At 46.5% G+C, this 15984-nt stretch overlaps 1 protein-coding gene across 3 annotated transcripts in view; it reads right to left on the bottom strand.

The window, feature by feature from the left end:
* Nucleotides 1–15984, bottom strand: part of lamc3 (laminin, gamma 3) — a 163315-nt gene that overhangs the window by 9342 nt on the left and 137989 nt on the right. For 2 of the 3 annotated variants that reach the window (XM_083793995.1, XM_083793996.1), the window contains exons 16-22: nucleotides 15746–15888; nucleotides 14053–14231; nucleotides 11454–11691; nucleotides 8644–8882; nucleotides 3710–3786; nucleotides 2751–2885; nucleotides 596–815 (exon numbers count right to left, since the gene is read on the bottom strand). In XM_083793995.1, coding sequence (XP_083650121.1) covers nucleotides 596–815; nucleotides 2751–2885; nucleotides 3710–3786; nucleotides 8644–8882; nucleotides 11454–11691; nucleotides 14053–14231; nucleotides 15746–15888 — 1231 coding nt within the window. The remainder of the gene's footprint in view (nucleotides 1–595; nucleotides 816–2750; nucleotides 2886–3709; nucleotides 3787–8643; nucleotides 8883–11453; nucleotides 11692–14052; nucleotides 14232–15745; nucleotides 15889–15984) is intronic. The other variant, XM_083793997.1, reaches the window with a different exon arrangement.

The raw sequence follows: 15984 nt of genomic DNA, 5'->3' as shown, positions 1-15984 counted from the left end.
TACAAGCAGTGGTGTAAAGTAACTACTAACTAAGTACATGTACTCAAGTACTGTACGTACTACGTAGGCTAAATACAAATTTTTGTTATTTTCTGTTACTTACATCCGTATTTACAATTATTCAACTTTTACTACAATTATACGAAAACGTTTGAACTTGTGAAATGGGTCATTCTGAATCTGCACTGACTGCACAATGAGTACTTTTATTTTTGCTACTTTATATTTTGATGCCGATACTTTTGTACATTTTGAATTCCGGACCTTTTATTGTAACAGAGTATACTGTATAGTACATTACAGTATTGATACATTTACTTAAAACATACGAGTACTTCTTCCACCACTGCTACGGCCACCCCAAACACAGGCCTAGCAAGTCTCTACTCAATGTCATGCCCTCGCAGAATATTAAGAGCTTGCGTCTAAATAACATTGGAACTATTGGAAGGACAGGTTCTTATTTTTCCATTTCCTGAAAAAGTATCCGTTTTGAACATACAAGCTTTCTGACAACAGAGATGATGCACATCAGCACAGTGATCGACCGTCCTGAACGAAATGCTCCCGGTCCTTTTTCTCTAGTTGTCCTGACACTGACCTCAGCTGTGCGGTTGCTCGCGGGTGTTGTCTGGTTGGAGTGCGGTGGTGGTTGTGATGGACTGTTGGCAGACAGCTGGTGCTGCAGCGACGAGGTGATGTTAGCCAGGCTGACATGGAGCCCGGCGGATCTCTCCTCCAGGGCCATCTGACTGGCTAGAGTCTGGTTCACCTGCTCTGTGAGGTTCTGCTTCATCTGCTGCATCGTTAATAGACTGAGGGGGAGAGAGAGAGAGAGAGAGAGAGAGAGAGAGAGATGGACGAGAAGGACGTGTGCATATACAGTATATTTAGTAAACATTAACGATGTAAGACATGAGGCCGATCCTACAAATTCCTTCTAAATCGGTAGTTCTCAAACCTTTCTGTGCCAATGACCACCAAATCAATATGTATATGGCTGCGGACCCCAATCTGTCTTCCAGGGATTGATATCGTGTTAGGCCACAAGGTTAATTCACAGAAATGTGTGTTTCAAGTGCGTTTCCATCAATCATACATCAGATTGATGTTATGTTCCGACTAATTCCGAGTGTTACTAATACCTGATCCCTTTGAGTGTGTATGTACTACTATGTAGGCACGCACGCACGGCACGCACCTTACACAACCAGGAACGAAAAACAGGAATTGTGCACTGAACCAAACAGGTCAGGGGCAATCAATTCCGAGCTCTCTCACATGCCTTTCATGGCCGCGGTGCCAGTGGGCTCTTTACATCTTTCTGTCTGGTGTGTGCAGCGTGTAATCCTCTGAGCAATCACACGCTAGTAGGAGAGGCAGCGAGCGTTCAGCTCAGCAGCAGCAGCAGCACATCCAAGACAGAAATGGGCTTTTGAGGGCGCGGCAACGGGAACGCCTGCGTCCCCCTGTGGCCGGCTGTCTTAACCGGCTGCATGCAGGGTTTCAAGCAGTGTTGTTGCCGGATTTTGCAAGAGAAATAAGCAAAACCAGGTCTATGAAAACAAGCCCAAAACAAAGTGACTGTTGGGCCACAGGAGCACTCTGAAGGTGTCATTGACATGAACATGTTTGAGAACCACTGGTTTGAACAACATTTAGACCTGAGGCCGATTCTATGTCAGTGGTGCACTGGTGCTCAACCTTTTTCATGCCAAGGACCCCCAGAATTATCTGTATTTGGCTGCGGACCCCCATCTGTGTAGTTCCAGGGACCCCCTAGAACCAAAGATTTGGGTTTAAAACTTTCACTCTGAAAGAATATATATTCTAAGATTTTCGCCAGGTTTTCGCGATGTTACAAAAATAGCAGATCTACAAGCTAGTGCTGCGCTACGAGCTTGTAGATCTGCTATTTTTCAATAGCTAAAGTATAACCTGCTTAAAACACCTAAAGGGGTTCCGGTTCACGTCCATGAATGGGTTAAGGTAAAAAACATTTAGAAAACAAGCCCCAAGAAAATTGCAACCGGGAACTACCAAAATGTACGCGCGACTTCACATAAATAACCCCGGGAAAAAAAACAAGCCCAACGTTGCTTATAATTGCAGACGTGGCAACAGTGGTTCCAAGGTCTGCAGTAAAGAGGATGTGCGACCTTGTGATGTTAAGACAGGCATATAGGTGCACTTTGGGGAAACACCAGAACAATCCACAACCTCAGTGGAATGCTGCGCGTGTGTGTAAGTGTAAATGTGAGGGTTAGAGTGTTTGTGTGACACACAGCACAGTTTGATCACGATATACTCCTGTGTGTGTGTGTGTGTGTGTGTGTGTGTGTGTGTGTGTGTGTGTGCGGGCGTGTGTGTGTGTGTGTGTGTGTGCGGGCGTGCGTGCTTGCATGCTTACGTACCTCACTGCACAGTTCGACTCATATGCTCTTCAGATGTGCATGTGTGTGTGTCCAGTATGTGTGTGCGTGTGTGTGTGTGTGTGTGAGTGCATGTGCATACAGTATCTGCATGTACTGTACGAGTGTGTACCTACTGTATGTATGCAAAATCGCTTGCCTCAGTGCACATTAGATTCATGATACACTCCTGTGTGTGTGTGTGTGTGTGTGTGTGTGTGTGTGTGCACACTCGCGTGTGCACATGCGCGCGCGTGCAATGTGCATGCATTCTTGACTTGCTCGCCTGTGTACTGTATGTTCATGCGTGCGTGCGTGCGTGCATGCGTTGCGACTCACTGTGCAGATAGATTGATGATATCGTCCTGTGTGGAGTTATCTAGCAGCAGAGCCATTAGGAGGATGAAGGTTTGGTTGGAAGCCCTCAAGGCCTTCGCGGTAACGTCCTCCATGTGTTCAGCCATCTCTCTGTGCCTGGGAGACAAAAGAACAGGCCATTACAGCATCCCCGATGTCAGTGGCTCTCAGCCAGTGGTCCCTGAGGGGGTTCCAGGTGGTCCCCAGCTTATTTTACAGCTTTATTTGTAGTTGTTAGGTCCCCACCAAAGAGGTGTTATTTTGTGCAAAAGGGCATTATTGGCTATTTCCCCTAATATAAGCCCTCAATGGGGGTTGGGTTTTTGAGCTAATTCGCTTATTTCCATCGAAATAAGTAGTAAAGTGTGCCACTTGAGATACTATTTACATAGTATAAAAATTGACTTTTGAACGATGGAAATAAGCGAATTAGCACAACACCCCATAGCCCCATTCAATTGAATGCAATTCAATTCAATTCATTGTGGGCTTATATTAGGGGAAATAGCCAATAATGAACTTTTGCACAAAATAACACCTGGACCTCTTTGGTGGGGACGTAACAACTACAAATAAAGGTAAGAAAGCCTTCCAGCATGGAATTCTCCTTTAACTCATGATATTAGACTCTATATGCTATGATTTTGGATTTTGTACTATTGTGATATGGCATAAGTCATTCTATACAAATAAATATATCGGATTGGGAAAAATCGGTATCGGCAGATACTAAAAATCAAATGATTGGAATCGGATCGGGAGCAAAAAAACGTGATCGGGACATCCCTAGTTGCGAGCTTTGTGGATTTGGCTATTTCCGGTGTCGATGCGAGTGACAGGGTAAGTGGAACGTGTCAGTGGAGGTGGAACTTCATGAATGATGTCGACCGTGGCCTTTATTGCTTAGAATTGATCGCTCAAACCCCATGGATCACACTTACCTTGTCATGAGGGCCTGTGAGTCATTGACCGCAATGTTCCATTTGTTAGGCCCTGACAGCATCTCAAAGGGAATGATCTATGAAGGGGAAAAAAAATGACAGCAAAATGAACATAGTACAAATCGTGCACGTTGCCTGTGATTTAGAGGGACTTCCAACTGTCTGATGAGCTATATGATAAGAATGATGTTCTTATGATATCACTCTATGGGTGAACTTTACATTTTTTATTTAGAGTAGCCAAGAATCCCCGTGCCCCTCGCCCTAATTTGGTCATTATGTCAATCCCCCCCCACACAATTCACATGTCTGTCAAAGTAACTAAGTGAACTAAGTGGTTAAGCCTTCATCATTCCCTGATGAAGGCTTAACCGCCGAAACGTTGGATATTCCTGTCTTACCTGCTGTCCTAATAAATATTGGTACTCTGGATATTGGTGTGTGCGGCCACCTTCTTGTTTATTCAAGATCTCCTCTACAGTTTTCTCCCGTGTGCCGGCACCGCCATAAGGACTTTGGTGTGCGTAGAGCCTCTTTGTACACAGCAAAAGTAACTAAGTACCACTGATTCAGAGACAAAGATCACACTCTGTTCCGTCCCTTGAAAACAACAACAGTGTGGTGCAGACAGTATGGATGTCCGCATTGCTCCAAGCTGGAGGCACGGTGGGGGATTTGAACCCGGTACGGTAGTAGTTAAGGGACAGTACACTTTCCCCTGAGACCGGGAACGACCGGGAACATGAACTTATATGCGAGTGTTACACAATGGGGCCACTGTGACCCCTGCAGCTATACAGTAGCTGGCCCCCGGCACTGTTCAAAATAGCACCCGCTGCTCCTCTATATAGGATAGGATGGGCAGAGGATTTTCAAGCAGGTGCAAGAAATACTTGGCAAATAATCCAATGTCACACACACAGCTTGCTTGCGTGTGTGTGTGTGTGTGCGCGCACGTGTGTGTGTGTGTGTGTGTGTGTGTGTGTGTGTGTGTCTCTGTCTGTCTGCACTGTGCTATATATCATGCACCAACTCACACTACTGCATCATCAACACATCACCGACACCACTGATTCTACAGATGACTGTTTTTTTTTTTTTACCAGCTTTTAACCACTGCAAGTGTGTCTGCCCTGAGACTGGGAGGTCGGGGTTCGATCCCTGACCGGGTCATACATACCAAAGACTCCATGCATGCTTGGCACTCACCTCATCTGTGACATACTAGCGTCATGTCCAGGGGATGTACTACATCAAGCTGCCTCACACTACAGAAACAGGAGATATATTGGCTCCTGCCATATGGGCCTCAAGGCTCGGCAAGGCTACTTATACTACTCTTTGGTGTATATTTCGGTTCGTGGATTGTTCATGCAGATAAACGTATGATTACTTTTACACACAAAAAAAGTGTCTTCCTCATATTGTCACTGACTGACGGGCCAGGTCATGAGTCATGACAACCACAACAACAACAACGACTCAGTTCGGGTTGAAACTTCGGGTTACTTCAGTAACCTCAGTTGTATAAGTGACTCGAAGAAGAGAGTCATATGGGTCCGAGACACTTGGTGGCGCTGGAGCACAGAACAAAACATAAACTCACGAGCTAATTTCTTGGTTCGTGGAGCTGTCACTCAAGGCGGCGCCCCCGGTCCCAACCCGCAGGTATAAAACCGGTGGGCGTGAACGCCGAGTCATTCCTACATTTTTCTGCACTTGGATGCACACAGCACAGCAAGTACACCAAAGTCTCACAACCGGCTGTTGAAGTTAATTTCCCCGAAAGACGGACGAGTCTAGAACTGACTTGCACCGCGGGGATTCGCAGCTGCAAGACGGTGTTCTTTCTACGAGCTACTTCTGAAGATAAACTTAATAAGACTAGTAACACAAGTGAGCCTGCCCGGCGACTTGTTGTTCTGTCTTCCCTCTACTTTCCCGCTCCTCTCGTTACCCTCTAGCTAGCGTTGTTAGCTCGTAGCTAGCTTTGTTAGCTTGTCGTTGGCTTAGCTTCAGCGTTGCTGCCGCTTTTTTCTCCACCGCTAGCCTCTCGTTAGTCACTGACTAACCCCCTCCTAGCCGTAGCCCGCAGCCTCGCTTCTACAACCCTCGGTAACAGTGGGCCGACGTCACCGATCTACTGCAGGCGAGACGGGCCGCATTCTCAACCCTTCCCCACTCTCTCTCAACCCTTCCCCGCATTGGGAACAAGAAGCAGGCCTTTACACGGTAAGCCAGCAACAACACGTGGGGTAGCCTTCAGCCGTCGACTGAAAGCTGACCGCTGTGTGTGTTCCGCTTCACGTTACCCTCTTAGTAGGGGAGTTAAGTGAGAAAAATATTTTTTATTTAGTGGAGGAGCTAAGTAATAAAAAATAATTTCTTTATATATTAAAGTAAATAAAAAATATAAAATAAGGGGTTTGAGAATAGGCCATCTCCACCATGGCTGCAAGAGATGACCACGATGATGGACCCCTTCCGAGGCTCTGTTTCAACAGGGTTTGTAACAACCTCTTGACTCCAGGTGATGGCCACTCCATGTGTATGTACTGTCTGGGTTTAACACATGCAAGGAATGCTTTTGAGGTCGTGGGCCTCTGCCCATGTTGCCTTGAGCTAACAGACAGAGAGAAGGGGCGCAGGCTGTCTAGAGTCAGGGCCCGTCTGGAGGGGACTTCTGCACCCTCACAGGCCCGCCCCCCCCCCCACCCAGTCTGGAAGACAGTTCCTAGGTCCCTGCGAGGCATCTACAGGCGCCAGGCCTCGTGCACCAGCGGCTACACAGCGGCACATGGAGGGGCCTGGATACACCTCCCCTGTCAGAAAGGCCCCCAGGACCAACGCAAGCTACACCTCCTACGAAGCAGAAGCACTAGACGGCCCACGCCGCCAGCCCGCTGCTTCCTTCTCTTTCTCCTCCTTTAGGACAGAGAGTAGCTTCGACCTTCGCTCCAGGGACGACCTGGATCGATACCGTGACGACACTCAAACCTACCGGCGTCCCAGGCCAGACTACGAACCCCTCCCTCACCCCTACCAGCTGCCAGCTGGTGAGAGATGGGGAGACTTCATGGAACGGCAGTATCCCCTGGACGAACCGTGCCCCGCCCAGGAACCTCCTGGAGAGTACAGGGTCATAGACCAGGTGGGTTATGAGGACGACAGAGACCTGGATGCCGACGCACCAGCCCCCGACGATGACGATGACGACGACCCACCTCACCGTGACCATGTCTTGGAAGAGGAGGCTCCTCCCCAGGACAATGGACCCCCTGAGGCCCCCGAGGGGGCCCCAGCGGCTCCACGCCCACCCGTCGAGGAATGGGACCTCAACGAACTCCTACACCAGGCCGCCATCAGATGCGACCGTGATTGGCCGGAGTTGGCAGTACCCCCCCCAAACCCAGAGGACCGCTGGCCTGGAACGGAGGCCAAGGCCCCCGCGCGGAGGACTATCCTCCCGTTGGCCCAAGGTTTCCACTCCACCTTCACGTCCAATTGGAAGGAACCCAGCCAGACTCCCCCCACACTTCGCCACACCAAGGTGCCACTGGACACTATTGATATGCCGTCGGTAGGTCTTGGGGCGATGCCAACCATTGGCTCGACAGTAGGAGCCTACCTGCTGGACCCCACCGCCCCAAGCATCAGACCTTTGGCCAAGGAACCCACCCTGCCCACCAAGAGGGACAAGGACGCCAGCTGCGCTAGCGCTAAGCTCTTCTCCCTCATCGCCGCATCCGGCAAGCACCACAATACTATTGCGCTGCTGCAGGGCTCCCTCTCACGCCCACCGGTTTTATACCTGCGGGTTGGGACCGGGGGCGCCGCCTTGAGTGACAGCTCCACGAACCAATAAATTAGCTCGTGAGTTTATGTTTTGTTCTGTGCTCCAGCGCCACCAAGTGTCTCGGACCCATATGACTCTCTTCGAGAGAGGCACTTAAGACAACCAAGGACACCTTGGAAGAAATGGAACCAGACCCCCTACAGCTCCTGATGTGTTGTGGTGAAAGGAGATAGAATTGCTGAATATTTCATTTAATTTGAAAAAGAAAAAGAAAAGAAAAAAAAGGGAGAAAATTCAATCAACATTTGACACGCATGCATTCTCTCTTCGTTTTAGGGGACCGCTCTGCCTATTAATGTGGAATTGCATTGCTCTTGCTCCAGGCTTACCCCGGTGAGGCTTTCCTATACGCAAATGCACGCGCACGCATATAATGTACTCAAACACACATGCACGTAAACACACACACACAAACACACTCAAAAAAGCTATGGACTGACAAAACCTCATTTCCCCAAAACCAAATGACAAGGCAGCAATATCCATAATAGACTCAGAGCTGTCGTACGCAATTCAGATAGACGGCAAAAAGCTTGAGTGGTGCGTGCAGAACAAATGGTTTAGTTTTCTGTGTCCGTCAAACAAACCGTGTCATGTCCCTCTTCTCAGCAGAGTAATATCGCACAGCGCTTTTGCATTCAGACGAAATATCTTTACTTCATCAGTATACACAGAGCACAGCTATTCTGCTTTAAGGATGAAAATCAATCATGTTTCACTCAATATCATCATGCATCTGGTATGGGTGAAAGCCTATTGGCATTCACATGCCTCTGTCAATGTCACACTCTGCCTGTCTCTGCCCATGCCCTGTGCTGTGTCCTGGCCCTGTGGAGAGACTTTGGCCAGTGTGTATTCCTCCTGAGCTCCCCAGCACCTCCCTTCACTTCATAAAGTGAAGGCTTCACTTCATGAACAAATGTTTAATGTATATATGTATGGGATGTGGTGTTGTTGAATTTTCTTGGTTCTGCCCCATGCTACATCTGATTCGTAATCAAACATCATGTGTTGTCCCGGCGGTGCGTGTCATTGCTCTGATGGCGCATTATTCCAGCGGTCGGAATGTTCTTCTTACCATGTTGTCCAGGTCCAGCGTCGCCTGCTTCAGCTGTTTCTGAGAAGCTCCCACCATGACCACATGGCGGCTGAGAGCGTGACACACACTCCCGCTCCCTCCGCCACCGCCGCCGTTCTTCTGTGCCACCGCACTGACGCTGCAGTTCAGGGCGGAGGTGACGCCTCGCAGCTGGGCCAGCAGAGTGTGCGTGGACGCTTCGAGCAGGGAGAACTGCCTGATGAAGGCCTCCCGCGCTTCTGTAAGAAACAAGAGCAACAAATGAAAAACGAATAAACTGCTTGGGAACCCCAGTTCGATCGCTGGCTCCGCCAGAGTCAGTGTCAAAGTGTCATGGAGCAAGGGGCGGCGGTGGCTCAGGGGTAGAGTGGCTGGATGGTAACCACAAGGTTGCCAGTTCGAACCCGGGCTCCCCCAGAATTTGTGTCGAAGTGTCCTTGAGCAAGACACTGAACCCCTAATTGCTCCCGATGTGCTGGTTGGTGCGTTGCATGGTTTCTGCCGCCATCTGTGTATGAATGTGTGTGTGAATGGGTGAATGTAATGCACAATCTATGTAAAGCGCCTTGGATAAAGGCGCTATATAAATGCACCATTTACCATTCACCAAGAGGCTGAACCCCTAATTCAGTGGAACAGGAAATGGAGATAACATAAAGATAAACAATGGAACACTGCCTGTCCTGTGTTGCCTTTTTGTGCCCACAAAAATCTCTTTCAAGTCATTACGAGTCAAACAACCAGTGCCCTGCAGAGCTGTTCTGCCCGGGTTTGAACCTAAATCTCTGTTCAGTGTATATGTGTGTGTGTGCGTGTGTAGGGGAGAGGTGCCTTGGGGTTAGGGAAACTGCTATCGTGATTGCAAATATAATCACAATGAGTTGAGGATTAGAGATGCTCCGCCTGTCATATAAATAGGGATTAAGTTGGTCACAGTGCCTTGTTCTGTGCGCCACGATTTGTCTCTATTTGGCCATTGATGTTGAGCCCGTAAGCCTGAATATTATGAATATATCAGCAGTGTGGTGCAGTAATGGGGAGAGGATGGTTTCACTAGTTTTGTACCGTGATTTATTCACTGTGTTGTCGTCGGTGTCGAGCGTAGGAGAGACAGATAGTCATTCGTTGCGTGCCTGAGGTCGTCCACAGTCAAGGGTTTATGCGTCGCCAATCTCGTGATGTGAGGCGTCCTGCCATTTAATAAACCCCACATGCTCCAGTTGACTGGAGTTCCCCACGGGTCTATGCTAGGCCCCCCTTCTGTTTTCCCTCTCTACACCAAATATCTATAAGCTCACAATACGTTGCGTTGCGCCCTCATAATTGGGAAGCTTAGGTTCCAAGTGTTTACTGTAATAACCAGTAAACTAAGTACATTACATTTGCCTTTCGACCGCAAGGTCATGGGTTCGAATCCGGGCTGACACTTTTGTACTTTTACTCTAGTTCAGTCAGATAACTCAAGAAAAGATTTAACCAATACGTATTATAGAATGAGAATACAAGTGTGCATATAATATTTTATCTTGGCGTTGGGCTCTACTACATTTGTCTCCCTGCTCGGCACATTAAAACATCATCATTAAACATTAAGAGCAGGGAGATAGATACAATAACAACCCCCATGGGGAACAGAAATAACGGAGCCCACCGGTGGTGCTGGGGTGGAGGTGGGAGCAAACATCACATAACAACAACCAGGAACCATATGCAGAAAGAAGGCAGGAAGAAGCATGCAGTCTAGTGAGCTTAAATACCCCCCCCAATTGGTCAGCTGACTGCCACATAAAAAAATGACATGTGGGTCTTGCACAAACTGAATACACCCACATAGTAATGCAGCATATTAACCCCTTGAGTATATTGATTGATTGATTGAAATACTTATTAACAGTTTGCAGAATTACAGTACATTTCAAGCACAAACTCAATACAAAGACTGTTAACTGTGAGTGGACGACCCAATTAAGCATTACACTTGTTTACAACAGGGTCCACATTGTTCAATTCATCAAAAATATGTACGTATACGCCCTTGAGCACAGCATGAAACCCCTCGAGTATATCTGACTGAACTAACACCGCAAGCTACGTATCATTACATTTTAAATACGGGACTTCTACTTATAACAGACTAGATCTACATTGCAGAATTGACACTTTTACTTTAGTGAAAGAAACTGTGAATACAACATGAGCGATGGCAGGAATGGCCCCATTTTGGCCCCATTTATGCCGCATATGGCCAGACTATCAGAGATCTCCGACCTAATGATACGTCCAGGGAAATCTAAATTCATTGAATGTTTTGGACCGCGGAGAAAAAATCATGGGCTAACATTTCAAAGCCTATTAATTTGAAAACCATGCAATCCTGATACCGTCCCAATATCAAAGACCGTCCAAAAGTCATTGCGTTGGCTCTGCGATGCTGGCACTTCGCAATCCCAGAGGATTTTAACTGTGTGAAATGCCTCTTCAGTTTGGTCAGTACTAATCATTTGAACCTCTATCCATATTTTCATGTTGGCTTAGCTATTCAAAAATAGCAGATGTAACAAGCAACATTTTGTGCCACGCTGTGAGCCAGCTTGTACTACTGCTATCTATCTATTCATTATTTATTAAACACATATTGATTAATAATTTAATCCTACTGTTGGATTATCGGCCAAATATGGAGAAAATAGGTTTCTGTCCGACAGCAAAGATATCTAAAAGATGGAAGTGAAAATAAAAATAAACTCTTTATTCCATTATTGGAAAAAGTAAGGGCTAAGAAAACATCCAGTCGCAGCCCCTATTCGCACCTTGCATAGCCAGGAAGTCTTCCAGAGCGTTAGGCAGCGCGTCCTCTCCCTGCTGCTGCTGCTCCTCATGACGCCCGCCGCGCACGCCGCCATGCACACCGCCATGCACGCCGCCGTGCGCGTGGTGCTCCTTCATCAGCATGTGATGGTGCACGTGGTGGTGGCCCAATCTGCCCCGGCAGTCGAAGCGGGCCAGGAGCTTCTCCACGTCCTCCAGGCGAGTCCTCAGCCTCTCCGCCTGCAGCGGCAACAACAACACAAACATCCATCAGCCTTTTTGGAAGTTATCAATGAGAATATGAAAATTGTTATGATCCCGCCGTGACCAAAAACCGCTACTTTGTATTTATTTATGCACGAGACGGCCGGGAGGATAGGGTTCACGTCGCTCTCGCTCGGCATCAAAATATTGCATTAAATCAAATAAAACAGTCCCGGCAAAAGAATTACGACAGCATACAGTACAGTATATAGTTTCCATATTATCTATCCAAGTCCGCTTACTTAATGTCTTTTGGCAGCATGAGATATAAAACTGCAATTTATGTCTTTAGATAATATACACACTCACTCATACTTTGTTAAAGTTGTTACATCTAGAATCCATTACTAAACTTTTCACCTGCTGAAGACAGCGTGCAGGAGTTTTGTTTTCCTTTTTGAATAGCCAAAGTGTAATATAATGGTTAAAGTGGTTATAGAACACAGCTGCTTTCCCAGTTTTAACGGGTTACGCATTTTCTTGTCTTCTATTTCATTTGATATCTGCATCACTTTTCTTCTTATTCAACCGTTCCATCCCTCTATTTCCCCATTGTCAGCGTCTCCTTTACATAATACAAATGCATATCATACATACGTAAACGTGTGTGTGTGTGTGTGTGTGTGTGTGTACTAGTACTAGAGGAACTGTTCACACAGACAGAGCTAGAGAGAGAGAGAGAGAGAGAGAGAGAGAGACGGAGGGATAGAGAATAATTAGAGGCAGACAGACATTGGGGACAAAGAGAATAATTGCAGGTGTACGGAGCTGACAGGCCTTGGCGTGTTCAGTGAATTGCCAACGCTGTGAGAATCACAGCATGCAGCGTTTATGCAGGTACAAGCCGTCCCACTGAGAACACAAAAGCACCGCGCGCGAGAATGTCTGCAGCCCATGGGGGGTGAGTAACTAGGCTCATTTACTCAAGTAAGTGTACTTGTGTAATAAGTACTGTTGAGCATCTCATCTATACTCATCTGAGGCAAAAATTACTTTTTAAATCCACTACAATAGAGTACTACAGACGAAAAACAGTTAAAGTCCAAATTTTATTCTGACCCTCCACGAAAAGGCCTCGTTGTCTTGACCCCTTATCCATCATTTATACATTATGGATAATTAGTGTGGACTTAAACGGTTTTTCGTCTGTGTACTCATTATAGTTACTTTGCAGATTTAGATTTTATTATTACAAAACATACAGCAACCAAGGCAATTATAGGTTGTATACTTCAAGTTCACAACACAACACAAAAAAGCAGCGATAGAACAATAAAACACTACTTTTGTTAATTTATATTTTGATGCCAGTACCTTTGTACTTTTACGCAACTAAAATGTTTAAGTGTTTCTACAAGTAAGTAGTGGTAGTGCTACTTTCACTTAGGCCAGTGGTTTTCACCCTTTTTAATTTCATTTTATATTCGGCATTTGAGCCACTGACCACCATTTGATGAGATTTATTCTCTCAGACCCAGAACTTGGAATATTTTGTTGTTGTTGGGTAAGACTCGTCCACAATCCCATGCTGTACTGATGTGGTACCATTAGAAGAGAGAACAGGCAAACGTTGATCAAAATAACAATTCTTCTACATTCTTTAAAGCATCAGAGTGCTTCTTTCACTATACTGCACAGCGAATGACAGAGTGCCCCTGTGGTTTTGTCCTGGCCCATGGGGAGAACAGAACCGGGGGCAGCATACGGATGTGGAGGAGCTGATGCTAATCTCCGGGGACATGGAAGCGCTGTACTGGGGGATCAGTAGGGCAAAATGTCTGCTTGTGTTTCACTGAGCATCCTGTGTTTACCTGTGATCTAGAAATACAAAGTGAGCCCATATGGCTGCCACGCAACACTACAAAGACCCCATGACCCGGAGGCTCGGCTATTTCAAGAGCCATTTGTACTGGATAATGGGCCGGTGCCACGCTACAGTACACTGTACAGTACATGCAATTGTATGCAATTGTTCATGAGCGTTCACCACTGGTGTTCAACTCAACTGTATTAATCATGCATATCTAACCCCCATAACGAACAGAACCACTATAATGTCTAATCCTAAAATGGTAAATGGTGCATTTATATAGCGCCTTTATCCTAGACGATATACATAGATTTTGCATTACATTCACCCATACATTCATACACAGATGACATATAGGAAACCATGCAAGGCACCAACCTGCACATCGGGAGCAATTAGGGGTTCAGTGTCTTGCTCAAGGTCACTCTGGGGGAGCCTGGGTTTGAACGGTTCCCATCCGGCCACTCTACCCCTGAGCTACCGCCGCCCCACCCCTCACGCACGCACGCACGTCTGCCCGCACTCACCTGCTCCTTGACCAGTCCGTAGCAGAGTGGACACTCCTCGCACTGGTGCGTGGCTCTGTTGTGATAATAGTTCCTTTCACATTTGTCACACTTGTAGCCCACGAAGCCCTGGCGGCAGAGACAAGTGCCATTGCTGTGACACTGCATGTGGATGGAGCCCATCGGGTCACAGTTACAGGCTGGAGGGGATGAAGAGGACAATCACCGTGAGTGGAAGAGAGGAGCAATGGGGTGGACATTTAACCATGAGTGGAAGAGAGGAGCAATGGGGTGGACATTTAACCATGAGGGGAAGAGAGGAGCAATGGGGTGGACATTTAACCACAACCAGCATTCGGTGGAAAGAGCAGATCCACAAGCATGCTGCCATGGTATGCATTGTGAGCTTGTATTACATTGTATTAACCCATTCTGGACGGGAACCCCCTTTGGCGTTTTAAGCATTAATGTTATACAAGCTCATAGCGCGGCACTGCTACGAGCTTGTAGATCTGCTATTCTTGAAAAATCATGAAAATGTGGCGCACATCTTTGAATATATATTATTTCAGAGCGAACGTTTTTAACTCATATCTTTGCTCCCGGGAGGTCCCTGGAACAACATATTTTCAGATGGGGGTCCGTGGCCAAATACAGATAATTCATGACATGGAAAAGGTTGAGAACCACTGACATAGAAACATAGGTTTTTCAGTAAACTGTGGATTTAGAAGCCTTTTTTTCTTTTTTTAGAATCGGCCTCAGATCTACATATTCCATCATATAGAGAAGATTCTGGATTGCAGCTTCAGCTCTGAAGGGGTAGCATGTCATGTGCTAGCCCATTAGGTGCATGTACATTGTCACTTACAAAGGGCAGCAGCAACACAATCTCCACAGTTCCCCCAGATCCATTATAACGCCTTCAATATCTTTATGCCCTGCTCCTGTTTCTAAATGCCTATGAAATTGCTCTCTCTCTGTCTCTTATAAAACATGCTGTGAATCCACTGTAATTCAATACACTGTAATTTAACATCCACGGTGCATGTGCATGTTTGTACTTTGTGTATTCATATAAGTATGTTGTTAATAATGCATGATGCATTTGCATGTTTGTAATGGTTTATGGCCTGTTTTTGTTTTATGTTAATGACCTTTACATCTTTACATCATTACATGAGTACACTGATGCATGAAGTCTGTTATTCTGTGGTGTGATTAGGGAGGGTGGGAGCGGCTAGTTTCTTGTCCTTGTCTGTGTATGCATGAATGTATTTGTCTGTATTGTTCAGTCTACTGTATTTACTGTATGGTGTTGGACCCCCTCGAAAACAAGATGATACATGTCAAGGGGATATCCTTCTCAATAAAGGTTAATATTTGACGGTGTAAACCAGTGGTAACTAAACCTTTTCATGTCAAGGACCCCCAAAATGACACTCATTAGCTTGCGGACTCCCAATTTGGAAATACATGCCAAGGACTTTTACGGCTCTAGGGCCCCCGGTTTGACCTGAATTAGGAACAAATGGAACAAAATGAACAAATTTGGTTCCATTTGTACACTCTCAGAGTTATAGACCCACAAGGGTCCATTTGGTTCCTAACTTATCATTTAGCTGGGGACCCCTAGGGTCCCCGGACCCCACTTTGGGAACCACTGGTCTAAACTATATATATTGTTGTTGAATGCAAAGTACAGCTCCAGTACCTCTGCAACCTCGCGCAGAGAATCCAAAGAAGCTGACTCGGCATGAGTCACACAGTCTCCCCTCCACTCCTGCACGACACATGCACTGTCCTGAGACCGGGTGGCAGGCCGTGGACAGAGAGCCAACCGGATTACACTCACACCTTAATAGGAAATAAAGAAAAGAAGAAGACAACATTAATAATCACCACCAGGCACATTGACACGTGGGAACGGCGTACGTCCCAAACTCTTCTCCC

This window comes from Protomyctophum parallelum, assembly GCF_964188405.1.
Source record: "Protomyctophum parallelum genome assembly, chromosome: 21".
NCBI classification, from domain to species: Eukaryota; Metazoa; Chordata; class Actinopteri; order Myctophiformes; family Myctophidae; genus Protomyctophum; species Protomyctophum parallelum.
Note: the sequence above shows the minus strand (reverse complement) of the source record. Positions and strands in the feature narration are given on the sequence as shown.